Source organism: Podarcis vaucheri, assembly GCF_965113315.1.
Source record: "Podarcis vaucheri genome assembly, chromosome: 12".
Taxonomy (NCBI): Eukaryota; Metazoa; Chordata; class Lepidosauria; order Squamata; family Lacertidae; genus Podarcis; species Podarcis vaucheri.
In genome coordinates, this window is record NC_138750.1 from 9,422,672 (window position 1) to 9,449,735 (window position 27,064).

General features: G+C 44.0%; 1 protein-coding gene across 1 annotated transcript in view; it reads right to left on the minus strand.

Annotated features, from left to right (window-relative positions):
- BMPER (BMP binding endothelial regulator) overlaps positions 1-27,064 on the minus strand; it is a 166,405-nt gene that overhangs the window by 2,265 nt on the left and 137,076 nt on the right. The window contains exon 14 of the mRNA XM_082192843.1: positions 857-987. Coding sequence (XP_082048969.1) covers positions 857-987 — 131 coding nt within the window. The remainder of the gene's footprint in view (positions 1-856; positions 988-27,064) is intronic.

Sequence of the window (27,064 nt, forward strand, 5' to 3'; positions counted from 1 at the left end):
AGGCTTCTGGGTGTTTTGCCATGCTTGCCAGGAATGGCCCAAAACACATAAGGGTATAGTGGGATAAATCTGTTCCATGCTCCACCAAAACTTTTTGGAGTACTTAATTGCAAGCACTTGGATTTAAATGATTAGTGGATTGCATGACTAGTCAGTTTAATGAATAAAATAGATGCAGATCAGCTGTGTTTTTCCACCACAGATTGCCATTCATTTCTCGCTTCCTATGAAGGAAGATCGATTGCATCTGTGCTTCCACATGAGAGAGCAAGCAGTCCAGGAAATGTCAGTAATCAGCTAGAGTCTCTCACGATTACAGTCCTGTGATCCTTGCGCTACTCACCCCTCTGTTCTTCCAGCAGACTCAGACAAGTGAAATAGGTACCCGATGCTAAGTTTTACAATGGGCTTGTTAGTACAAAGTTGCTGGAATCTCACTTGTCAGACACGCTTCCTGTATTCTCTCCAAAGAGCACAATGCATGCCGGCTGGCCACTGGATTTCAGCACCTGGGAACCATTTAGCCATCTCTGCTCTAACAGAGCTGCAATACTGCAAGCCGCCAGATTGTGCATGTGGGGCAGAACTGTGTTGCAAGCCTGTTGCCTAAGGGCTATTTCAGCTGGGGCTGGGGGAACGACCAGCTTTGGGATGGGGGTGCTCAACCCTTTCCCTGCCTATCACTTCTCCACTCCAAATCAGCCCCTCGTGTTGCAAAACTGCTGGCCCATGGATTGGGTGAAGAGAGGAGGAGAATTAAGTAGAGAAGCCAGGAGCAAAAACCAGGTTTTGTTACATGGGCACAGTAGGAAATGTATTTGCAGTTGCAATGAAGTAATCAGTGCGTCACACTTACCAGCACAATTCTGCTCAGGTTTCCAGTGAACTTTCAGACCTTCTCTTTGACAGGCTCTAGCATAGGCGAGAAAGGACTCACAGTAGCAGTTTTTATGAACAGGGCACTCACACATGTCTGTCACGCAGGACCTGTAGAGAACATCCGAAAAGACAGGGTAGGGGAAAAGCGAATGAAAGACTGGGTTTAGTTTAGTTTTTTGCAACAACAACAAAATTGTCACATTGGCTTGGATCCTAGCAACTGTTATGAAGTACAGTGCCCCTAAAATCTAGCTTTTGCAATGGTTGCCCATACCTGAGAAGGAAAATTCTGGTTTGGCCTAGAGAGGCTTTAGCCAGGGCAAGTTCAAGTAAGCTGACCTGCAACACCTCCTGTTAAATCTGTTGCTTGCTGTCTCCTTCACTGTAAATTTTTACCATGCTCGCTTATCATTTGTAAATCTAAATGAAACAGCATCATATTTCTTCTGGAAGTGTTAAGCCAAGATATGGTGACCTAAAAGATCACTCCCTCCTTCTGCCCCACAATAACTAATCAGTGAGTTTCAACAGCCTGAGGCTCCTGCCAGAAAAGCCCCAAAGTTATTATGTTAATCTCGCCGCCTCCTTCACCAGGACAACAAAAAGGAAGACGTGTTTTTAGAACCCATTTCCTATGGGTTTAAGGCCAACTCTTCCTAGCAGGAACTGTTTAAAATCTTTTAATACCTGATGTCAGAGGCAGGTGCCAGGAGCAGGTCAGTAATAACTCACACAGCATCAGTGAAGTTAAATCTTTATTCAAAGAAACAAACAGCTCAGGAGGCCAGGCCTAGTGAGCACAGCAACTCTTCCTGGTAGATCTTGTCCCTATGAGGCAGTTGTGGGGACTGAAGGTCCAGGCATTCCCACAGTTGTGTAAGCCTCCTACTCCCCCAGGTCCATCCCAAGAAGAAGAAGAGTTTGGATTTGATATCCCGCTTTATCACTACCCGAAGGAGTCTCAAAGTGGCTCACAATCTCCTTTCCCTTCCTCCCCCACAGCAAACACTCTGTGAGGTGAGTGGGGCTGAGAGACTTCAGAGAAGTATGACTAGCCCAAGGTCACCCAGCAGCTGCATGTGGAGGAGCGGAGACGCAAACCCGGTTCACCAGATTACGAGTCTACCGCTCTTAACCACTATGCCACACTGGCTCCCAAGGAATCTGAGACTCCATCAACACATCTGTCTTTGCTCCGCTCTCTTCATACCTCTTCTAGTGCTGGGAAACCAGTGGGAGGGGAGCTGATTGTAACAGTAGGGGGGTACCGCATTGTCTCTTCAGCAGCCTGTCTCAACTCTGCCTCTTGTCTCCCCTCCTCTCCAGTCTCTGCTTCTGCACTGCTCTCTGTCCCAGTCTCTTCCTGCTCACTCAACCCTGTTGCCTCTTCAGCTTCAGACACCTCCTCCTCCCAGTCTGTTCTCTCTTCTCCCTATGACAACTCCTCGTTGTCCCCCCATCAATTCCTGGCTCTGAGGCTTCTTCCCTCGGGGGCTCCCCAACTGGTGCCTCCCACCACCCCTCAGTATCCAGGAGGTCCATGACACTAGTAGTGCCACTGTATTCTGCTCTGGTCAGACCTCACCTGGAGTACTGTGTCCAGTTCTGGGCATCACAGTTCAAGAAGGACACTGACAAACTGGAACGTGTCCAGAGGAGGGCAACCAAAATGGTCAAAGGCCTGGAAACGATGCCTTATGAGGAACGGCTAAGGGAGCTGGGCATGTTTAGCCTGGAGAAGAGGAGGTTAAGGGGTGATATGATAGCCATGTTCAAATATATAAAAGGATGTCACATAGAGGAGGGAGAAAGGTTGTTTTCTGCTGCTCCAGAGAAGCGGACACAGAGCAATGGATCCAAACTACAAGAAAGAAGATTCCACCTAAACATTAGGAAGAACTTCCTGACAGTAAGAGGTGTTCAACAGTGGAATTTGCTGCCAAGGAGTGTGGTGGAGTCTCCTACTTTGGAGGTCTTTAAGCAGAGGCTTGACAACCATATGTCAGGAGTGCTCTGATGGTGTTTCCTGCTTGGCAGGGGGTTGGACTCGATGACCCTTGTGGTCTCTTCCAACTCTATGATTCTATGATTCTGCTGCTTAAGCAGACTGAATTCTAGAGCTGAGGCTGGAAGGATTTGATTCTCCACCCCCAATTATGAACCCCCAACTATGAATGTTGTGCCATTAAGTCAGTGTAGAAAATTATGCATGGCCTAAATAATGTTAAGGGACGCGGGTGGCGCTGTGGGTTAAACCACAGAGCCTAGGGCTTGCCGATAATTAGGTAGATGGTTCGAATCCCCACGATGGGGTGAGCTCCCGTTGCTCAGTCCCTGCTCCTGCTAACCTAGCAGTTCGAAAGCACATCAAAGTGCAAGTAGATAAATAGGTACTGCTCTGGTGGGAAGGTAAACGGCGTTTCCGTGTGCTGCTCTGGTTCGCCAGAAGCGGCTTACTCATGCTGGCCACATGACCCAGAAGATGTACGCCAGCTCCCTTGGCCAATAAAGCGAGATGAGCGCCGCAACCCCAGAGTCGGTCACGACTGGACCTAATGGTCAGGGGTCCCTTTACCTTTTTAAATAATGTTGGCAAACTGGGAAACTTTGCTAATACTGGTGTGTGTGTGTGTGTGTGTGTGTGTGTGAGAGAGAGAGAGAGAGAGAGAGAGAGAGAGAGAGAGAGAGAGAACCCAGAAGCACTGGGAGTGGAAGGGCCACATTTAGAAACCAACACATCTTTTAAGAAACATTTCCATAGCAATAAGGGACAGAAGGTTTGAATTTATATGAAGAAAACACGCAGACATTGGCTCCCTCTAGTGTTCAATATGCAACATGTTAGACAAGCCAATTTTTCCCAAAAATCTTAGGATTGCATCAAAAACGTGACAAATTTTCTAAAATGACAACATTTCAGTCAGCCAGCTGTGTGCCAATTTGTGACGATCATTCCACTATTCTGGTGCATGTATAAAGGTTGAGAAGCCATAGCTTTCCAAAGCATGTCTATATAAAGCAAAATAGATACGTTGTGAATTCAACACATATGACAATCCAAATTAAGTTTGCATACTTTTTTGTGTGCATAGGAATGATGTCTGTGCAGTAAATCAATCACATCTGAAGCTGCTGGTGGTGCCAGGGATGTATTCACAGAGACAAAGACAGGCCATGTTAAGTGTCCCTATAAGGTTGCTTAAAGTGAGAATCTCTTTTCTCCGAAACAGGAAATGACTGCAACAAAATCCAGGTCCGTGAAACATCCCACTGTGTTTATTTCCTTGTAGGTAGGCCACAAACCCAAGCAAGTTCAGGTTTAGGGTAGATCTGCATCCCAATTTTGAAGAGTCATGTAGTACATGCGCCGTTTGTGAGAGCATGAGACTCTTAAATCTCAGGGTTGTGTCTTTGAACCCCACACTGGGCAAAAGACCCGTGTGGTACCTTTCAATTCTTCAGTATTATGAGCCTATGATTCCACACACTGTAAATATAGAAATGCAGACCTCATTTGAAAGGTAGAAGAAACATAGAAATTATCTTTCAGGGAAAATGGTTGCATTTAATTCTTTTTTTGCATACAGTACTTTAAATATTTTCCCCCTTTTTAGTAAGTTATCTTAACCTTTGATTCTGTTTCGAACTGGAGCAAATAAATACCAAATTGGTAAGGTATGCTGATTTATCCAAGACTGAAATCAGGCATCTGGAGGACAGCCTAGGATCAGCTTTAGACTCACCATTGAGATCTATACCACTAGAGGCAGGGCCTTTTCAGTGGTGGGCCCAACTATGTGAAACTCCCTCCTTAAAGGAGTTGACAGGGCCCCTACTTTTCTGGCATTTGAACAAACACCAAAGACTTCATTTCAAGCTACTTTTACTAAAGGGCTGGGATTGTAGTTTTACTGATATTCACTACTGTTTCAGTTTTCATGAGGGCTGCCTAGGAAGGCGGCACACCAATCTTTAAAACAATCAAATAATTCTCAAAGCTCTGTTTGCTTCCAACAGTCCAAGCATTTTCAGTGGCAAAGCAATGGGACAAGAGAGGCTGCTTTGCTTTCCCCTTCCCTGGCCTTGTGGCTTTCCTAAGCAACACCCCTCTCTGCAGCTGCTTTCCCCCTTTTGTCAAGTTTCAGAGCCAGGCTGGAACTGATTGGATGTTGCACTGGTCACTCAGGCTCCCGTGTGGATGCAAGGTTGTCTCATCTGGGAAGAAGTGGTGATAACTGGATGGATATAATCCTAGCCTGTTGCACGGATAAAGCCATGAAAAGCAAACACATCTGTCATCTGTGAGACACTCCCCTGCGTCAGGCAGCCCTGCGTTGCTCCCACATCTTCAAAGCAAACCATATGACTACACTTCTTTAGCAACAGGCCTTTTCCACATTAAACTATGGAAAGTGTCCAAGTCCTGTAAGAGGTTAAAGAAAAGGAGCCCTTTGCTTCATTTAATTTTTGCTGCTTCTTTTTTTTAATTTTAAGTGAATGCTGCTTTTGCTGTTGCTGCTGCCCTTACACAGTGCTCCGTGCAGTATCGAAAATGCAGATGTTTGGTGTCTTTCATCAAACATCTGCAGTTCCTTTTACTTCACAGTAAACAAGCGCTCCAAATCAATCACCCTAAGTGGGAATGCCTTTTGCATTTAATATTAAGTGCTGCTCTGTTCACAAACTCAGCATGATGTAGTGCACACTAAAATGTGCAAGTTCTTCCAAGCCATGACGCTACGCAGACGAAAAGCTAACAGTGACCTGGGTAAAAAGATACAGGGACATTCTAGAATGAAGCAGATGTCCCAAAGGCCTAAAATTTAAGGAGAAAGGAGTCTCTGCCCCAAGCCTTGCCATGAAACACTCTTAACTATACCCTGTTTAAGACAGTATTAGATGGCTGCAATTGCCTGGGGGGGTGTTCTGGTGGGGGGATTGGGGCAAAGAGTTGCCACATGCAAGAGAAGAATCATTCCCCAAGCCTAGTGTCCTGTAAAGCGAGTGTCCAGAGGGAAAGTCCACTCACTGGAGAGGTGCAATCCAAGTTTTAGCGCTTGCCTCACCTAATTTAACAGTGAAGATATCCAAAATCTATTCGGCAGCCAAATTGGACACTGTCATAATCACATTTCAAGGTGCTCAAGTTTAATATTGTGACTCAAGACTGTGGAGTTTTGTTTTGCTTCGTACAAGAGGGAGCTCATTTTTCCTCTCTGGAGAAGCAGCTGAAGCCTGAAATGCTCAACAACTTGGTGATTCAGAGTCTTAGAGAGGGAATTTATCTCTCTGCTTAAATAGAACAGGGCTTCCCTTTCTGTCTCACAGGCAGAAATGGAATGGAGTATCCTGAAAATTAAGAGGCTGGCTATCTGGGACCCTGAATAAGAGCACGCCATGAAACAAGAGTGCTTTTTCTTAGTTGTCCAGCTATGGACATCACCTTCACTGTACTTTGAACTTTTTCAGACCATCATGTGTTGCTGTAGACACAGCAGTAGTAGCAGTGGTAAATGGTAAAGAATTCTGCAAGTTTCCCCCCCCCAAAAAAAAACACAAAAAGTTTGGAGAATCAGGCTCCAAGCTTTCCACCCAAGATGTAAGCAAATACGCTATTTTGCAAGCTCCTACTTTGTAACTCTGCACATACCTTTTAACATTTTACGCAGAACCATGTTGTGCCATTAAAACCTTTCAATGTATCCTGTTAAAAATATAAAGGCTTTTAAAAAAGCACCAGTGTGCTGTTACGTATATTTCTAAATCTTTATGTGAAAATGGACTTCAAGCCAAATTTGCATTTTATAGCTTCAACCAGCATCACACCACAATAATAAGATAAAATGAATAATGAAATATCCTGGAATGTTTTCTAAAACCACACAAAATAAAATTTTCAGGACTATGCGATCATAGTACCCACCTCAAAAAGCTTTATTCATAATCCTCCTTAAATCTGGAGCCATAGTTTTGAAGGCAATAAAAATCCCACTCATTTCCTCATAATATTCCTTATAATATTATCCTGATGAAGAACACCGTGGGCTCCCCCTTTGATTTGTGCTAGGAAGCCACATGGTATGTGAATCCTTTATATTTTCAGTCCAGCTTTTGGACAAGAAGGGCGGTTTAGGGGCTGGCTCCTCTATCCCCATGGATAACTAAAGAGCTATATTCAAGAGCCCACAATACAATGGGAAGTTCTCAATAGAAATTAATGAGATTTGCACAATAAACTATCCTGCTATGCGGCTCACATTCATCGTTTCAATTAGGGAGCCAAGCGAAGGAGCCAGCTTGGCCTGAAAATGGATTGGACATTGCAAAGCAGCCCCCTTAAACTCCCTCAAAGAGGGGTGTTGGATGTTAGAACAGACCATTCAATAGCCTCAGCGTCAGCCTCCTCCCCAAAAACCCTGCTCCTCCTCCAGTTCATCCCTGAGCCAAAAAATAAGAATTACCAATCTAACTACCTATGAGTATGAATGTGTGTATCTTTCAGTGAAAAAGCCCTTCATGCTATGAAGTCTGAAGAGCTACATTGGGAACTGCCGCCCCTGCCAGCTGAGGAAGTCACCTCACCTTGTGTCTTTGGTGGGCTGGCCTTGTTTGTCCCACACAGCTCTTTAGCAGAAAGAACAGCCATGCTGTGGAAACAGGGTTCCTTTCCTCCCAGCTGCTGCCTATTGCCAACCACCAGGGTTAATTCTCCAGTATGCCTTGGGAATGACACTACAGTGTGATACAGCATTGTTGAAGGGCATTCAAGAGGAGGAGATTACAGTCTTCACCAGTAGCCCCCAGTCCCTCTCCCCTAACAGAATGCCATTTGGAACAACGCTATCATGTAAGATAGCATTGTTCCATGGGCATAATCAATGTCAACTTCAGGAATTGGAGAGCCTTTGGGCAAAACCATCTCCACGGGGACCCCTTTTTCACTCTGGCAGAAGTTCTTGTCACTGGACCCATCTTTGGTGTGTAGGCCTTTGACAGACGCTCTATCGTGCCAACCCTTTACACCAGCCCTAGACATTATGTTTAATTCAACATGATGATCTGTGCTATTCAGAATTTGAGAGTGGCAATGGAGGTTGGTTTTCCTTCCCCCCTTCTCTCAAAATTCACCACCCAAAATGCAAAATAACCCCCTCACTTTTGTTGCCCACAAATGGAGCAGAGAAATAGGGTGAAATTGGCTCAGTCCTAGATGACGTATTAGCCAGTCATTCAGAAAGCATCAATCTAAGAACGGATGGTCTGTCAGCATCCATAACATCCCACTAAGGCACTGTGAGATGTGGGATGTATAGCTCGGTTGGCAGTCCAGGCTTTGATGAATCAAAGCAGTGCCTAATCTGTGGGCTGGTCTTGTATTAACTCCTAGCTGTGTACTGTTCCATGAACTGCCATGGCTGTTTTGCTTCAAGGACTTGAAGTTATAGTTCTTCTGTAAATACTAAAGCAGTATCTGCAGACAGTGGGGCTTTCGTGCAGCTTGTATTTGGGTTTCAAGTTCATACCAGGCATACTTGGAAAATAAGGCTAGAAATAAATTCTCCCAGTGTACACCAGAAGGGACTCATTAAGACTATTTGGAACGGAGTTAAGAATGCAAAGCACATGCCTTAATGTCTCTCAGAGAACAGACCAACAGTTGTGTACTGTGCACACATGTTAGCCTTTTTCATGGAAGTGGTCCCATTCATTTCAGTATTACCACGGCAAACTGGCCCTACAAAGCCATCCACAGTCTGGATGAAGGAGTCGTGTAGAGTTGTAGTTCTGCAAGATGAGGCTTACTTCAAGGAGACTACGTATTGGAAACTGAACTGTAGGAAGGGTACAGCTGATATGGGGCCTTTTAATCATGCCCCATTGCGCATGCCCCACAACTGCTCGGCATTCTCACCCAGCCGGCCCTGATATGAGACAGTCACTGATGCTGGATAACTGAAGGCATCAAGAAACACTGGTGCCATCTTGCAGGGGCTCAAGGCTATAGTGGATCCTCCTGGAAAATGTTATGGACAGGAACACAGAGATTCAGCCTGAGCACCACCACCAAGCTCTGCACAAAAGATGGAACTGCAGAGAGACGAAGCATACTAGAGAAGAAGCTAGGCCCAAATGGGTCAAGTATAACTTTCTGGCCCATGTCAGGCTTACTCACTCATCATTTGAGCAACTAGGAATCCAAAATTGGCAGTGCACTTGCAAATCCACTTACTCGAGCCACTTTGAAGCTCTTTTTAAAAATAAATTTTAAAAACACATTCTATTTTTAATGGATGAATTAACATTTAAATTAATAAACGTTCCTGCTGTGCTTTGTACTTTTAAAGGGAAGAAAAACGCGGACAGCCCACCAGACTATGGAGGAAAAGGAAAAAAGTAGAACGGATGACTAAAATCTCTCTTTAAACCACTGGTAGTTACACCTGTCAAATGCACTGTGAAGTCAGTGGGTGCTGGGTAGGAAAAAACACAATACAGTGACGTATGTCTGTATGCAGGTAAAGGTAAAGGTACCCCTGCCCATACGGGCCAGTCGTGTCCGACTCTAGGGTTGTGCGCCCATCTCACTTAAGAGGCTGGGGGCCAGCGCTGTCCGCAGACACTTCCGGGTCACATGGCCAGCGTGACAAGCTGCATCTGGCGAGCCATCGCAGCACACGGAAACGCTGTTTACCTTCCCGCTAGTAGGCAGTCCCTATTTATCTACTTGCACCCGGGGGTGCTTTCGAACTGCTAGGTTGGCAGGCACTGGGGCCGAGCAACGGGAGCGCACCCCGCCGCAGGGATTCGAACCGCCGACCTGACGATCGGCAAGTCCTAGGCACTGAGATTTTACCCACAGTGCCACCCGCGTCCCAGCTAATTGCAGCTACAGAGCGGCAATTAATTCACCTAATAGCAAAAATATTTAACAAATAAATAGTGGGTAAAGATAGTCACTAGGGACACGGGTGGCGCTGTGGGTAAAACCTCAGCGCCTAGGACTTGCCGATCGCATGGTCGGCGGTTCGAATCCCTGCGGCGGGGTGCGCTCCCGTCGTTCGGTCCCAGCGCCTGCCAACCTAGCAGTTCGAAAGCACCTCCGGGTGCAAGTAGATAAATAGGGACCGCTTACTAGCGGGAAGGTAAATGGCGTTCCGTGTGCTGCGCTGACTCGCCAGGTGCAGCTTGTCACGCTGGCCATGTGACCCGGAAGTGTCTGCGGACAGCGCTGGCTCCCGGCCTATAGAGTGAGATGAGCGCACAACCCTAGAGTCTGGCAAAACTGGCCCGTACAGGCAGGGGTACCTTTACCTTTGCCTTTAAAGATAGTCACTACTGTAATATCTTTTTCTAAGGGATGGACAACAGTGTAATATTTCATCAGAATGAAGCAGAGGGTGAATTGGGATTTCAGGCCCCTCCATCAGCATAAGCTCCATTTGGCTCCTCCTCTCCCAGAACTGTTTACATTAAAACTGATTATATAAAAAACAATTACGTTGATTTAAGAATTGGCGCTTGCTTGCTTTCCTCTTCCTTTCTCAGCCTCTTCCTCCTTTTGTGCTGTGTCTTTAAGACTGTAATCCTATGGGGCAGGGACTGTCTTGTTTTTATGACCTTATGTCAACTGCTCTGAGAGCCTTTTTGGCTGAGGAACCAGGAGGCAAAGCTTTGTGTTTTTAAGGGAAGAAAAGTGGATTTGATCTAATGCAAGCCACCCCAAGGCTCTATTTCATCTGAAGAGCATGGTAAAAATGCTTTAAATAAATAAAATGACACATTCATGAAGAGCAGTCAAGAGTGTGCTTAAGTGTGCTTAAGTCTCATTGAAACTAATATGGGTTTAGTGCACAGTTAAATACTCTATTCCCCTGAACCTGAAGGGACACAGACCTAACTTCCTTTGGACTAAGCCTCAAGAGTATATTTTATTCATTCTGCACAGATGCCAAATTGAAGTATGATCCACAACTACCTGGATATATAGAGAGAGACATGCCATATCACACATATTGAGTGTGCCGTGTAGCAACAACACACACAGAGGAACTGAAAGAACGAGCAAGAGAAATCTGTGCACATACAAAACTTACTCAATAATGACATATGGTGTCTCCTGAGTGTCACAATTTCCTGGGATGGATTCAAGCACATGCCAGAAATTTTGGTTCACACAGTTAAAGTGAATTAAAATCCACTTTAAAAACCCCACAACTTACTATTTGTGATTAGGAAAATGATGGGAAATGCATTTAAAAGTGTAGGGTGAATGAGTAATTGAGGGGGAGATGCATAACCACCTCACGAGCAAATCAGAATTAATGATCAATAAAGACCGGACATAGTCTAGCCTCTGCATAATCACTGTCTAAATCCACAGGGTATAAATAATAAATTTTGGAGATAAATTCTATAGTTGGCCTCAGTCAGAGGTAGGAGCTGGCTGGCTGGCTGGCACGTTATTTTTAAAAATTTAAATGGGCCAATCATGACCCTAGTGGGCTGGGGGTGCTTTGGTGATGGCGGAAAAAGGTATTGGGTTGGATCAATAGTCAAAAGCTGAAGGGTGGGTGCTGCATCCCCCATATGCGGGATCGAAACTAGGGACTACTGGGGTCAGGGGCAGAATTCTGCCCCAAATCCTAGATGGGGGCTAATGGGCCATAGAACACCCAAAATGGCGACCTGGAGGAATAGCCTCATTTGATTTGCATCATGGGGGGAATCCTTAACCCTAGGATTGACTCTGATGGAGTTCTTAGAAGAAGAGATTGGATTTGATATCCTGCTTTATCACTACCTGAAGGAGTCTCAAAGCGGCTAACAATCTCCTTTCCCTTCCTCCCCCACAACAAACACTCTGTGAGGTGAGTGAGGCTGAGAGACTTCAGAGAAGTGTGACTAGCCCAAGGTCACGCAGCAGTTGCATGTGGAGGAGCGGAGACGCGAACCCGGTTCCCCAGATTACGAGTCCACTGCTCTTAACCACTACACCACACTGGCTTATTAACACTGTATTGCTATTGTAATAATAATTATAACAATTTTTCTCATATATATATATATATACACACACACACACATATATATATGAGAAATGGTTCCCCTTGGTGAGAGTCTTGGTGAGGGCAGAGAGAACAACAAAATGCCCCATAAAGTTAAGCTATAATTTACAAGTACTATCTATTAAATGTCTATTATCTTTACTGCTTTTTCATACACCTGTATCCAAGTGCATGTATTTACTTGCCAGAAAGGCCACAGATATAAGAGAATTCTAAAAAGCGCTTTCAGTACCCTCCTCCACTGTAACGTGAAACTACTCTTGCAGAACTAAATACCGTGTAGAGTATTTTGCACAATTCAATTATTTTTTCCACCTGAGACTAATTTTTAGAAGGCTATTTTGGAAGCTTAAAAAACACACACTATAATGTAAACTTTGCAGGAGAGTAAGGTCTTTTCTGCAAGCAAACATGGAACATTTTAATGATTTAATTAAATCAGTGCACGCCCCTGTATGGAGGACAGTCTTATTTTTGTCAACTAAGAGTAGCTTGTTTTAGTTTTATCTTAATTGTAATCTTAAATTTGTTTCAAGTCAAGCCAGACTAGGCTCCAAAATGGTAATATATTCCTGAGCAAAAATAAAAAATGGACATACGGATACAAAACTGAGATACCCAAAAACCTTTGCGCAACATAAGCCTAGGTGTGTTTACGCAGAAGGAAGCCCTGTTGCGCTCGATGGGTTTCGTGCCCAAGTCTCTGTGTTCAGGGTTGCAGCTTTAAACATTTACATAGCTTTCTGCCTAATGATTCATATGCCCCGAAGATGTAAAGATGCTAAAATAGTCAAATGTAAACAATACATGTAGCTTTTCCCTGTTCTTTTGCCCTTATTGTGTACTGAGAGAGGAAATGAGTCACAAGTTATCGTGGTGCTAATACTCTATACATTAAATGGTAGACACTACATTTGACGGAGTGTATGGCAACGGTCTATCCTCATCAGCTGATTCTATTCCATCTGTGTTTTGTTTTTAAGCCATGAGTTTTCAGTCTTGTTGACAGCTTATTGTGTGTGTGTAGTGGGAGTTGCCTCTCGACCCTGGTGCAGTTTATGGGTCAACAATTATTACTATTATTGCTATTATTATTATTATTAACAGTTGGGCCTGGTGAGGATTTAAGGTCCCCAACCCTAATCTGCGGGTTGCCATCCGATTGGATTTTATTCTGATCCTGATCTGATTTGACGATGTATTTTAGTTGATTGTCTGATTTTATATTAATGTATTATACATTTGATGTTAGCCGCTCTGAGCCCGGCTTTGGCTGGGGAGGGCGGGATATAAGTAAATTTTCTTCTTCTTCTTCTTCTTCTTCTTCTTCTTCTTCTTCTTCTTCTTCATTAAATTTCTAACCTGCCCTTCACCCAGAGAGCATCACAGAGCAGTTTACAATACGAAAAAACAAAATACAGTGGTACCTCTGGATGCGAACAGGAGCCGTTCCGGAGCCCCGTTTGCATCCTGAAGCGAATGCAACCCACGTCCGCGGGTCACAATTTGCCGCTTCCGCATGTGACGTCATTTTGAGCATCTGCGCATGCACGAGTGGCAAAACCCGGAAGTAACGCACTCCGTTACTTCCGGGTTGCCACGGAGCACAACCCGAAAATGCTTAACCCGAAGCTACTTCAACCCGAGGTATGACTGTACATGCCATAATAACGAACAAAAACAATAACCCCACACCCACAACATTCATTTTTTTTATTATTATATGCATCCACGACAACTTGTAACATCATGGCGACTTGGAAAAAGGATACGGTCACACACTTTGCTGAGTGAGACAAGACAGTCAGAAGGAGCAGAAAGGATCAAACCACACACAGCCACTGGCAGAGGACCACGATCCCGGTGGGGTGCCATCGCAGCTGCCCCCCCCACGCTGGCACCACGCCCCCACAAGCGGCACGCCACGCCCCCAGGATGCGCGCCAGCCACGCCCCCGCCTGCTCTCTGCCCCCGGTGCTAGAGCATGAAACTCTGCCATTGCACACAGCGCCAAAGGCACAAAATATAGTTTTTCAAAACATAAATAGCTGCTGTGGGGAATCAGGGGGGGTCAGGGTAGCAGTGCTCAGGGAGGCTGCTTCTACCCCAACACAATCCTGATGAAATTCACCCCACCCAAGCTGCTATTAGCTCTTGGAAATCCCTGTCAGTACAAATGGGAACAACAGCAGCTGGAGAGGGGTATTTTTTTTTTTTGTCGGGAGTGCTGCAAAGGGTTAATGCCCTCTCCCATAGCCCTGCTCCTGCTCTCCCATGCACCCCAGCAATGGCCATTTATGTTTTCTAAAGCACATTTTGTTGTTTACCCCTAATTAGGTACGTGGAAGGGGGAAGCTACCTTTTTCTCTGCAGTTACCCAGGAAGGCACAGATCATTATGCACTACCATCATTATGCAGAAGCTTTTTGCCAGTGGTTTAAAAACAAACAAACAAAAACAGAGAAGACGTGGATCACTTGTAGGTTCTTCCAAAACAATTTAAATCTATTGAAAGCATGTGGAACCTTCAACAAATAATAAATAAATCCACATGGACTTGGGAGTGAATGGACCTGCAAGGACACAGGCTGGATCTAGACTGCTTCTTCCACCTCTACCTTCCAGTCAGGCAAGAGAAGATTGTCCTTTATGAAGGTACAATCTGTCTCTGTTGCACTTGAGGAGGTATTTTTTTCCTGGCTCATAGTATCTTGTTATGAGAAAAAAGAGAGAGTCCCTGCTACGAATCACACGTTACTGCGCAGAAAAACAGCTGCACTTGGCTTCCCCCAATTTTTTTTTAAGGGAAAATATATTTCCTACACACACATACATCTCTTTCATCCTATCACTCCAAATTTAAAACAAACAAAAGTACTGGTAGAAAACCTGGAACCGCTCAACAGAAAGGCATCCCTTCCAAAGAAATGCAAAATGGGGGCCTGGAGAAGGAACAGTAAACTCAGAAGAAGTTATCTGCAGCTTCTGATGATGATTCACTGTATATATTTCCTAGGAGGTCCTGCGATATAATAATAAACACTCTCACTAGTTGAGAACTCTCTGCATTCTTAAAGTCTCTACCACATGATGGACTAACAAAGATTCTTCCTTTAGGGGGCTGCAAAACGTTGAAAAAGACATTTGGCTAGGGAGGGATCAATTTAAGAAATAGCCTGTTGTTTGGGGCCAACAATATGGAGGAAGGGGGAAACACTCTTCCTTTGTGGTCTGAAGAGCTCACACCTCCGCTCAGTTTCCCCTCAAGAACTGTAATGTTTATAGGCCGCCTCTGCTTTTCTGGTAGGGAGGAGGAATGGGATTCTACTAATTCATTAAATGTTAGTTTCGACGTCATATTTCTTTCACCTCCAAACCAAGGGATATCAGTATCAGAAATGCTTTCTCAGAAGCCGGAGCCCATGCAAAATTTTGAAAAAAAAATAGTGCATTGAGAAAAATAAGGGCTGATTCCAAAGTGACCATTCCCCCCCCCCCGCCCTTAAGATAGCCATGAAGGTATATGTGTGGAGCATTTGACAGATATATTATAACGTGTGTACATTTCTTGCAGTTTTTGTAGGAGGTACCCGTATAGTTAAAGCTATGGTTTTCCCAGTCGTGTTGTATGGAAGTGAGAGCTGGACCATCAAGAAGGCTGATCACCGAAGAATTGATGCTTTTGAATTATGGTGCTGGAGGAGACTCTTGAGAGTCCCGTGGACTGCAAGAAGATCAAACCTCTCCATTCTGAAGGAAATCAGCCCTGAGTGCTCACTGGAAGGACAGATCCTGAAGCTGAGACTCCAATACTTTGGCCACCTCATGAGAAGAGAAGACTCCCTGGAAAAGACCCTGATGCTGGAAAAGATGGAGGGCACAAGGAGAAGGGGACGACAGAGGACGAGATGGTTGGACAGTGTTCTCGAAGCTACCAGCATGAGTTTGACCAAACTGCGGGAGGCAGTGGAAGACAGGAGTGCCTGGCGTGCTCTGGTCCATGGGGTCACGAAGAATCGGACACGACTAAACGACTAAACAACAACAACAATCCATGATACCTCCTACAGTCAAAGACTGATAGGGCAAAATTGCTTGGAAGAATTCCAAAAGTAGCTAAAAGGGCATCAGTGAAGCTCTGATTTTACAGTGAAGCTGTAAAATTTACCAGAGGGCTTTCACTCAACTCCCTTTTGAATTTTTCATTGAATTCTGCCTAAAGTGAAACCACGTGAGAAGTGTTTGCAAAGGAGTATTTGGGGAGAGGCATTTGGGTCAGCAATGGACAAACCAAAACAGCCAGGTGTGCTCAGCATGAGCACAGACCAGAGATGCTAGTGTCTGCACTGGGTGTGCCAGGGCCAGCTGCACCTGTACAACGATGACCCAGATTCTTACCTGCCTTGTCGTACCTGTGTGGAGCATCCCTGAGTGGCAGATGACTCTTGCTATACAGTGGTACCCCAGGTAACATACGCTTCAGGTTACAGACTCCGCTAACCCAGAAATAGTACCTCGGGTTGACAACTTTGCTTCAGGATGAGAACAGAAATTGTGCTCCGGCGGCCCGGCGGCAGTGGGAAGCCCCATTAGCTAAAGTGGTGCTTCAGGTTAAGAACGGACCTCCGGAACGAATTAAGTACTTAACGCGAGGTACCACTGTATATCAGAGCTCTTCACAAGCCCCTGCTGAGTTGAATGAACCTGCTCACTCCAAAAAAGAAGTGTGACAAATTACTACCCCTTTTAGATCTGTCTCTACAAATACCCGGGGGGGGGGGGGGAACCTCACTGAAAATAAGCCAACAATGATTCTTGAGTCCAGTCTGTCTTGCACAAATAACTACATTTTGTTCCCCTACATAGGGAACATGACAGAAGAGGAGCATACATATGATGGTCTTGGTACAAATTTTGGGAAGAGGTAATGAAGGAAATTTCTGAAATAATAGGTGCACCAGTTCCTTTAAACCTCACACAATGCCTTTTATCAAATTTTGATGAGTCAAATATGGATTTAGTATGTAAAGCACTTATATTTTTTTCTGTTAGTAGCTGCTCATTTGACCATATTGCTGTTGGGCTTTCCTTTAAATATTTGGTTCAATTAAGTAATGTTTATGCTCATCTCTGATAGAGTGATTTATAAATTAAGCATATCTCAGGGTGCAGCAAAACCTATACATTTTGTCTCTTATCTGGTGGCCATGGTTTATTTATATGATCGGCTAATGATGGAAATAAGTCTTTATTTGGTATTCATAACATTTGTTTTGCATTCTTTCTCTACCAGGTCACTTTTTGTTGTAAGATCTAATTTACTGCATAGACTCTTGAGAAAGCACTGTGTTTTATGAAGTAATGGTTATGGACCCTGGCTTTGTTAGTTTTCTATACTGCTTTTTCCTCTTTTGATTTATTTAATTAATTTCATATTCCTTACTGGATTGTTATTTGAACTTCAAAATAAAGTCTTGATAGTTTTTTTAAAAAACAACAACAACTGCAAAGTGTAATTGTTGTTTAAAAAGTTTGCTGGGGGGGTAGCAAATGGACTGATTATAGAGTTAACAAGGGGGCCTGGCTTGGTAGCAGACACTATGCTTTGTAGATATAAGTTCTCTTGCTTCACTGACAATTTTAGTTAGAGGTGTTCTGACAACTCTAGTTAAAGGAGCTCAGAAAGACCTCTGCCCCCAAGACCACAGAGACTCTGGCTGCCAGTTAGCGTTCTCAGGACCAAGCCAAGTGGATGAATGATCTGATTCAGTAAAGGGTAGAACTTCACATCCCACAGTGAAACATTCACAGTGAACTATGCAAAATATGAAAGATACAAGACTAGGAGTGAGCAGAACTTTCCTACAAAATATATGCTGGCTTTTCAATGTTTTTCATGGATATTTCTCTATGGGCAAAAACATCACATCAATTTGGCTTCCTCGTCTTCCTTTTCAGAAAATCAACTGTCTTATAATGTGTCAAAGCACTAGCTCTGGGTTCTCTGCATTGACCAACAGCGGCTCTTTGGGATTTCAGATAGGAATCTCTCCAAGAGCTACCTGGAGATGCTGAGAATTGAAGCTGGGTCCTTCAGCATGCAACAAGGATGCTCCATCATTGAGCTATGGCCCTTTTAAGATGCTGTATACAGTCTTAATATTAAAACTAAGACATGAAACTCGGTTACATCTCAGTCGCAGCTAAATAGCTCAGATAGATAGATAGATAGATAGATAGATAGATGCGGGTGGCGCTGTGGTCTAAACCACAGAGCCTAGGACTTGCTGATCGGAAGGTCAGCAGTTCGAATCCCCGCAACATGGTGAGCTCCCGTTGTTCAGTCCCAGCTCCTGCCAACCTAGCAGTTCGAAAGCACGTCAAAGTGCAAGTAGATAAATAGGTACTGCTCCGGCGGGAAGGTAAACGGCGTTTTCGTGCGCTGCTCTGGTTCGCCAGAAGCGGCTTAGTCATGCTGGCCACATGACCCAGAAGCTGTACGCTGACTCCCTCAGCCAATAAAGCGAGATGAGTGCCACAACCCCAGAGTCGGCCATGACTGGAGAAGGGGACGACAGAGGATGAGATGGTTGGATAGTGTTCTCGAAGCTACCAGCATGAGTTTGGCCAAAATGCAGGAGGCAGTGGAAGACAGGAGTGCCTGGCATGCTCCGGTCCATGGGGTCACGAAGAGTCAGACACAACTAAACGACTAAACAACAACAACAAGGGCTTGCTTTAAAAAATAAAAGCTTTCATCATTTGTAAGACAACTGTGAAGTGGGATATAAATATAATAAATGTGTTTTACCAGTGCTGGGAATTGGCTAAGCATGGGTTGGCATGAAGGAATTTTCAGGAACATGATACACTCATTCCTGTGAAATGCGCACATTGTGCTGCTGTGTGAAACACACACACAATATAATGCTTGGTAGCACCCAGAGCCAAAAGTAAACTACTCTTAGATATCTTTCTCAAACCCCAAATCATAAGCACCAGCAACCGGAACAGCAGGAGTCAGGAAGCCAAGTTCTTGATCCCATCTGGGCCGGCCATCCTCACGACTGCCAGAGGACTGGAGAAATGACAAATGCCACATGGTACTCACAGGAGAGGAAGAGTCCCATGAATCAGACACTGTGGGAATGAAAACCACAAAGGAAACGGAACACAAAAGTAGAAAGAGACGTAGAAAAACATCTGCAGGCACAGTTGTTTGTGGTACGGGGTATACCATTAAGGAGGGAAGTCTCTGCCTACGCGGTATTCACAATCTAAATAAAAAAGGTGAGGAAACCAACATTGCTAAGTGCAGGGAATGTTTTCATTGCTTCTGCTGCTTGACATTAAACAATAAAAATAATGTTAGAAAATAGGTCTTGGGTGTCATAAAAGGAAGATGGAAAGAATATACATATGTGTCCTCATGGGAACATCTGTAGGAAACCATTAAGTAGCTGTGCAACAACACGGGAAGAACATCTGTACAGACCACCAGCTTTGCTGCAATTATAATATTGGACAATCCATAATGTCTTTTATTCAAAGGTCACAGATCTTGTCCCAAATTAATTAAGCCACATAACATCCGCGTGAGGGAAGACACAGTGGGAGGAATACTTCAAAGAGCACCAGAGTCAGCTGCTTCTGGGTTAGAAACCACAGCACCTGTTTCCAGCACACGACAATACAGTTTTTAGGGCAGGAAGCAAAGCACTAAGCTCAAAGAGCAGAAGTAACTCAGAACTGCTGAGAAGCAACCGATATTTAATCAGAGGGGATGTTACTACTTTTTGCTACCGCAAGTGTCCTGTGGCCTCTACACAAAATAGCAGTCTTATTACAAAGGTAAAAAATTCAGTGATCTTCTTTTGACTTTTAAACGTTCTGATTTAACACTCCTTCATAGGGAACAGAACCATTTTCTAGAATGTCAACTCCATGCAAGTGATGGGCATTACCAAACAGCACTAATTCAGTCTGATTAATTATCGTTGTTCCAATACAGCACGAGGTAATGTAGAAATTATTCAAAATAAAAAATGAAACATAAGAGCTGTAAAAACAATATCACCAGAAAAAAATAGCAACACAAGCCTCAGTATATGAGAACAATTTAACCTGTCAACATTAAGTTAAAAGCAAAGTGACTTCATCACTACTTCACTACATCACTACAGTGAGTATCACTGCAGAGAAGGACAACCCTATATTGTGCTCCAGGCCTCTGGCAGATCTGACCTCCTGGACAGCAGAATTGTGGAGGAGAATCTCATCAGGGAATCTGAGGGAACAGGGGGGTTCATATCTGATATGGGACTTAGGCACTTCCTAAGATACACTTGGGACGTGGGTGGCGCTGTGGGTTAAATCACAGAGCCTAGGACTTGCTGATCAGAAGGTCGGTGGTTCGAATCCCCGCGACGGGGTGAGCTCCCGTTAATCGGTCCCTGCTCCTGCCAACCTAACAGTTCGAAAGCACGTCAAAGTGTAAGTAAATAAATAGGTACTGCTCCAGCAGGAAGGTAAACGGCATTTCCGTGCGCTGCTCTGGTTCGCCAGAAGCGGCTTAGTCATGCTGGCCACATGACCTGGAAGTTGTACGCCGGCTCCCTCAGCCAATAAAGCGAGATGAGTGCCGCAACCCCAGAGTCGGTCACAACTGGACCTAACGGTCATGGGTCCCTTTACCTTTAAGATACACTCAGCCTAGGCCCAGGGCGCTTTAAGGTTTGCAGCAGTCCTGAAAACTCCCTTTGCCTTTCTGCGCATCATGTGTTCAGAAAAGTAGAAGGTGATTAGGAAGGGACTCCAAGCTGCTCTAGTCAACTGCTGAAAACAACAGAAAGACTGACTTCTTTTTACACAGTATGTCAAGGAAATTAGATATGGTCTACTAGCTAGATAGTATCAGAAAACAAATGCAATCATATAAACAACAGACCTTTGTTTTGTTGCAATATGGCAATACTCCTAAGAAAGTACTCTATTAAGTTAGTCCATTTTTCTGTGCTTGTCACTCAAATTCTCAGCCTCCTCTCCAAGGGACTGTCTAGTGCAATACATTTAGACTATGTTGTACGTAAATGCTGAAGACACCAGGCCAACACTATTTGCTTATGCACTGGACGTCTTCCCCAAAATGTCCTACAAAAATCCCTTGGACACCAGTCACTGAACAAAGCTGAAACTATTACACTCCATACTCATTTTATTGTCTCGCCAGACATCACAAACTAGCACAGCAAACAAGTCAGAAAATGCATGCACCAGGGATCTGGGAAGTGACAAACAAGTTACTATTTGTGATTTCCAGATCAGGCTTCCAGCTGTTTCTCTTGTCTTTACATCCCTTTCACAACCCTCAGAGGCTCAGCAGCCTGGAACTAACCTCTGCACATCAGCAATCAAACTGAACAGGAAGCAATTCTCTCCCTTTTTTTAAACTAACCTGTGTAAACATTTCCCTCCAACTCTCTCTCGCTCTCTCACAAATTCCCAGTGGTTGAAAATCCAACAGAAGATCAGTGTGAACAGTTTGCCAGAAAGCAGCGGGCCAAAGAGCGAGCTTATTGCTCCACACACAAGTCGCTTTCTGCCCGTTGCCAATTAGATGGGCAATAGAGACTAAGCGAGAAACCTTGTGCAGAGCCAGTGGATAATTCCACATGGATACACACAAGACAGCCAATGGAAACCATGATGTAAAGTTCAGGTCCAGGGCACTGCTTCAAGAGCTGAGTCTAACAAGGCCTTGTTGTCAGCTTTGTCATGAATGAATGAAAACCTAAGTTAGAGGATCTGAGCAAATGGTACTTGAAGGATTAAGAAGATGACCGCTGATATGCTTGCTAACTTGGTTCTTGACACTCTGATCATAACCATTTGTGCTTGAGTAACTGTCTGCAGCCCGCTTACAAATGCTGGCCTAAAACCATGTCCTGAAACCGTGCACAGATGCAGCAACTGAGCACTGGCTTTCGGAAGAGGAAAGTCTTGCAGGCATAACCCCTTGGGGTTTAACTAGACATTACAAGAGGCAGGGAGCGCTCTCTGTGTGTGTTCATGATAACATCTCGTTTTAGATGTGAAAACATGTGATGTCATTGCTCAGTAAGCTTCCCAGTCGCTGCCACTGACAGCAAAGATCAGGGGAGCAGGGATGGTTTTGCAGGTAGGGTGATGATGCTATAGAATGCATTGGGTAAAACCAGACATTACCAGACATAGAGGGGATGAGGGACAAGGATTAATGGCAGTTCCATGGCGGGTGAAGGGATGCAACTCAATGAGAACACATCTGCTTTGCATGCAGAATCCGCAGAATCTCCAGGTAGGTCTAGGAAGGATTCCCTGTCTGAAACCCCAGAGAGCAACTCTCAGGCACTACTAAGTGGTCTCACATAAAGCAGCTCCATATGTGAACTGTCCTCTAAAAAGGTAAAGGATCCCTAACAGTTAAGTCCAGTCGCAGATGACTCTGGGGTTGCGGCACTCATCTCACTTTACAGGACCTGGGAGCTGGGGTTTGTCCGCAGACAGTTTTTCCGGGTCATGTGGCCAGCATGACTAAGCTGCTTCTGGCACAACGGAACACCGAAACCAGAGGCGCGCACGGAAACGCCCTTTACCTTCCCGCCAAAGTGGTACCTATTTATCTACCTGCACTTTTTGGCATGCTTTTGAACTGCTAGGTTGGCAGGAGCAGGGACCGAGCAACGGGAGCTCACCCCGTTGTGGGGATTTGAACTGCCGACCTTCTGATCAGCAAGCCCAAGAGGCTCAGTGGTTTAGACCACAGCACCACCTGACTCCCCTTGAACTGTCCTCTAGTAAGACTCTTATTTCCTATCTTCAACTGAAATGGAGCGTGAATAACATGCAACTGCGTTTTTGCACATCCAAGCCCTGCTACCTTCCTCCAACCATTCCCCCATTCCCCCTCTGTTGTTTCCTGTCAAAGTGAAGCTGTGAGAAGCTTTTGTTACTCTGTAAAGCACTATACACACTGATGACTTTTAAAGGAAACAAGGTCCATACTATTATACCATCCCTTCACATATCTGAATACTTCTTTTAGCAGCTGCTAACGCAAAATTCATCTCTCAGATTTATGAGTTCACTGTCACTGCCTCTCAGCGTAAGTGTTACTGTCTCCCTCAACAGTTTTATCTTCTAGCAATGGGCTATATCTAGATGAGGAGTTAACTATTTAGCTGAATCCTCAGACTACAACACAAAACGGTAAGCAGTGCAACAAAGTCCTGAGCTGAACCAGGTTGACAATATTTGCATACACCATAACCCTGCCAGCACCATAGTTGTCAATCTTTCCTTTCTTTTTAAGGGAAACTCCCTTATCCCGAATAGGATTCCTCACAAGAAAAGGGAAAAGTTGACAGCTATGGCCAGCACGTCAGTTACCTCTAAATGTTTTCCCCAGTGGTATTTATGCAGAATGGATGCTTTGATACTGAATTTTGAACCTACATTTGAACCCTTAACTTTAAAGACATTGAAGGAGGTGTCTTGCCCAGACACAACAGTGAATATGGTCAAGGTTGACAGAGCACAAGGCCTTGTTTTAACCCACCCAGGAAATAGGTCATACAATAAAGATTCCCAAGTAAAGACTCCATGGCTTTTTAAATACAGTGGTACCTCGGGTTACATACGCTTCAGGTTACATATGCTTCAGGTTACAGACTCCGCTAACCCAGAAATAGTACCTCGGGTTGAGAAGTTTGCTTCGGGATGAGAACAGAAATTGTGCTCCGGCGGCACGGCAGCAGCAGGAGGCCCCATTAGCTAAAGTGGTGCTTCAGGTTAAGAACAGTTTCAGGTTAGAAACGGACCTCCGGAACGAATTAAGTACTTAACCCGAGGTACCACTGTACGGAATTTGGGTCACTGATGGAGATATACTGATGCAGTGGATAAGCTGACATTGTGACACACTATGAAGGTACAGTCATACCTCGGGTTGAAGTAGCTTCAAGTTAAGTATTTTCGGGTTGCGCTCCGCGGCGACCTGGAAGTACCGGGTCACGTTACTTCCAGGTTTCGCTGCTCACACATGCGCAGACGCTCAAAAAGACATCACGCGCATGCGCAGAAGCAGCGAAACATGACCTGCACATGCACAGACGCGCATTCACATCTTACGTTTACTTCAGCATGCGAATGGGGCTCCAGAACGGATCCTGTTCATATCTAGAGGTACCACTGTACTCAGATTGATATGTTGGACAAGCTGACAGCACATCCTACTTTCTCATATTGGACAACTGTGAGACTCTCAATATATTAGTAAAGACAGGGCAGACTTTTTACTGAAAAGCGTAACTAAACTTCAGGAACCTGGAGTTGAAAGTCTCTTATTCAGTCTGCCAGCCACTTTTACATGGGTTCATACCTTCAGTATCAGTTTTTCACAGCCACAGCTATTCCATGCTTAGGTTTCCTGCAACAATAATGATTGGTTTAACAATAGTGACAGCTGATGCCTTCCAGCTCAATGAGAATAAACTGTTTGCAGGCCATTCCAAGGTGAGGACCTAAATTCAGTGCAGCCACTACCCCTCTTAAAAGACTGACCCTGGGTGGCAGTCTTTTGGAAAAGTAACCAAGACCTGATGGGATTCAACCATGAGATCACATTTTAAAACACTGCTTTTCTGCCAGAAGTGTGTGCATTGCATCAGCTAAAGTCTTTTAGGAGATCACCACGAAACCAACCCTGAAATTTGGACACTGAGTTGGAAGTAAATTAGAAATATGATTCCATTTCAGCTCCAGGTGTTTTCCTCTCTGTTTTTGCTGCCTTTATTTGATGGCAGTATTCCATATTTTATATACATTTGAGTCCTGATACGGAAATCTATCTCTTATGCTTCTGTAACTTACTGCAACTGACCTATATCTGGAGAACAAACTCCTCTGTACAATGTAAAATACAATATGAAATCTGAACTGTTACTGCCATACGGTTCCTCAAAAGTACCATTGCAATGCTACTTTTTGTCCATCTCTTACTAATGCAGATAGATGAGAAAGATAATTAAACAAGCTGGAACCAGATTTAAACAGGATGCAGTCAATTTATAATGATGCTGAGCTACATTCTGCTAAAAATTGTGGAGGTCTGTTTGAACCTAAACACACAAGGAGACTCATTTTAGAGAAGCTTCTGGGCAGTTACCGTATTTTTCGCTCTATAACACGCACCCGACCATAACACACACGTAGTTTCTAAAGGAGGAAAATCCGTAGGCATGCCACCCGTAGGCATTCCCTCCATAACATGCACAGACATTTCCCCTTACTTTTTAGGAGGAAAAAAGTGAGTGTTATGGTGCAAAAAATACGATACATTTTTTTCAAAATCCATATGAATAATGCACTGTGGGAAATGGCTTAGGTAAAATATCTTTTTCTGGGCTGCAACCAGAGGGTTGTGTGTTTCAGTGTGACCCTGCCACTTGCATTATAATTTCTGCATGATCCAGAACAAAAGGGACAGTTCTGTATTTAAATTTGCAACCTATCAGGGGGGTTGCCAAGCAAAGTCTTAAAGCGGAAGCAAGTGTCTCATGTCAAACTTATTGCAGTTTTTGCTGATCTAGTCACTAAAGGGAAGTTGATAATGTATATACCCGTGACTGAGACACATTCAAGAATTCTAGCCCTTCTTCCTTACTACATTATTTTTCTTCAAAATTCATTGCAAGCCTTTTTGAAATCCCAGTTTGCTGAAGAATGCAGATGCCTTGTGAATATATCTTTTCCAGTTGGGGCACTGGATAAAACATTTTTTTAATAAACAAGGTATTCTCACAGCTGTTTCATCAATACTATCATGATGAGTTCAACCAAGTTGCTAATACTCTTTAAAATGCATTAAATCCAGTGCTGTGCTTAGGCACTGTGTCTGATGCGGAAATGACTTTCAGGTATTCCAAAACTCGTTCTTCTCAAGTTTACTCTCATCTGATGAACAGGAAAGAAAGCTGTGAGTATCTAGAGTTAAAAATAAAGAACATATTCCAAAGAAGGCTAAATGTACTTTCATTATGCTGAGATACATGTGACAGAAATGCACAACTGTACCGCAATAACCTATTAATTGCACTGGGAATGATATTCCTTTCCCTGGAATGTTTCCTTCATTTTTTAACTTGGATGCCAATGACCTTTTATATTGTTCCCATCTATTATGCACGCTCAAGTCCATAATTTACATTGTCCTTCACTGAGGTGAACATATGTATTCTCTGCTACAGGTGCTCACATAATGGAGTCACTATACATCTTTTCAGACATTCAATTGAGTAACTGAACATTGGGGGGGGGGAGAGAGGTGAGGATCATGAAAGCAGGCTTATGTATGCTCCAACCTACATTTGAATTGTTGCAAAGAGCAATTTACAACAGTATTGTGTACAGCTCTCAAGGAACCCTGAAAAAGAACCCTGAATCGCACAATAAGAGCCCCAGATTTCAAAAGCATGTTAGCTGGTAGTAGGGAAAGCAGGCATGATTTTGCTCCCCTTCCACCTTGCACTTTTAACATGTTGTCTGGGAAGAGTTTATGTGATTTAGCTGCACCCAACCCCTATACCCACAACAGAAAAATATTCACACCACATTTCATATGTAACAAAATGCACATTTTTCGTGATAAAAGTGTTTAACCCCAGGACAGGAAATGGTACAATCTCACATGACACAATCTAGAAATCATTATTTTGGAGAAACCGAGGAGAGAAGTAACATTTAGCCGCATACAGAATTCATGTACCATCTTTAGCACCATCTAGGGAAAAGAAAACACCCCTCCCCTTTTGCCAATTTGGTGCTTGTGCCATGTAGTTCTACATAGGAAGCTTTGGGGTGGTTTTGATTATTGGAAGAACCATTAACTGTACTGTAAACAGATTGCAGCAGAATGTCTCTAACACACAAACTTCTGCTTTCAGTTAGCATCTGAATTTATAGCGCCTTGGGGTAAACAGCGAACTTGGATTTTTCCCTCTCAGTCAATATTTGCTCTCAAGTCAATAAATCTTCATATGGACCACAAAACAGAAACCAGTAATTGTTTAATACCAACTTGG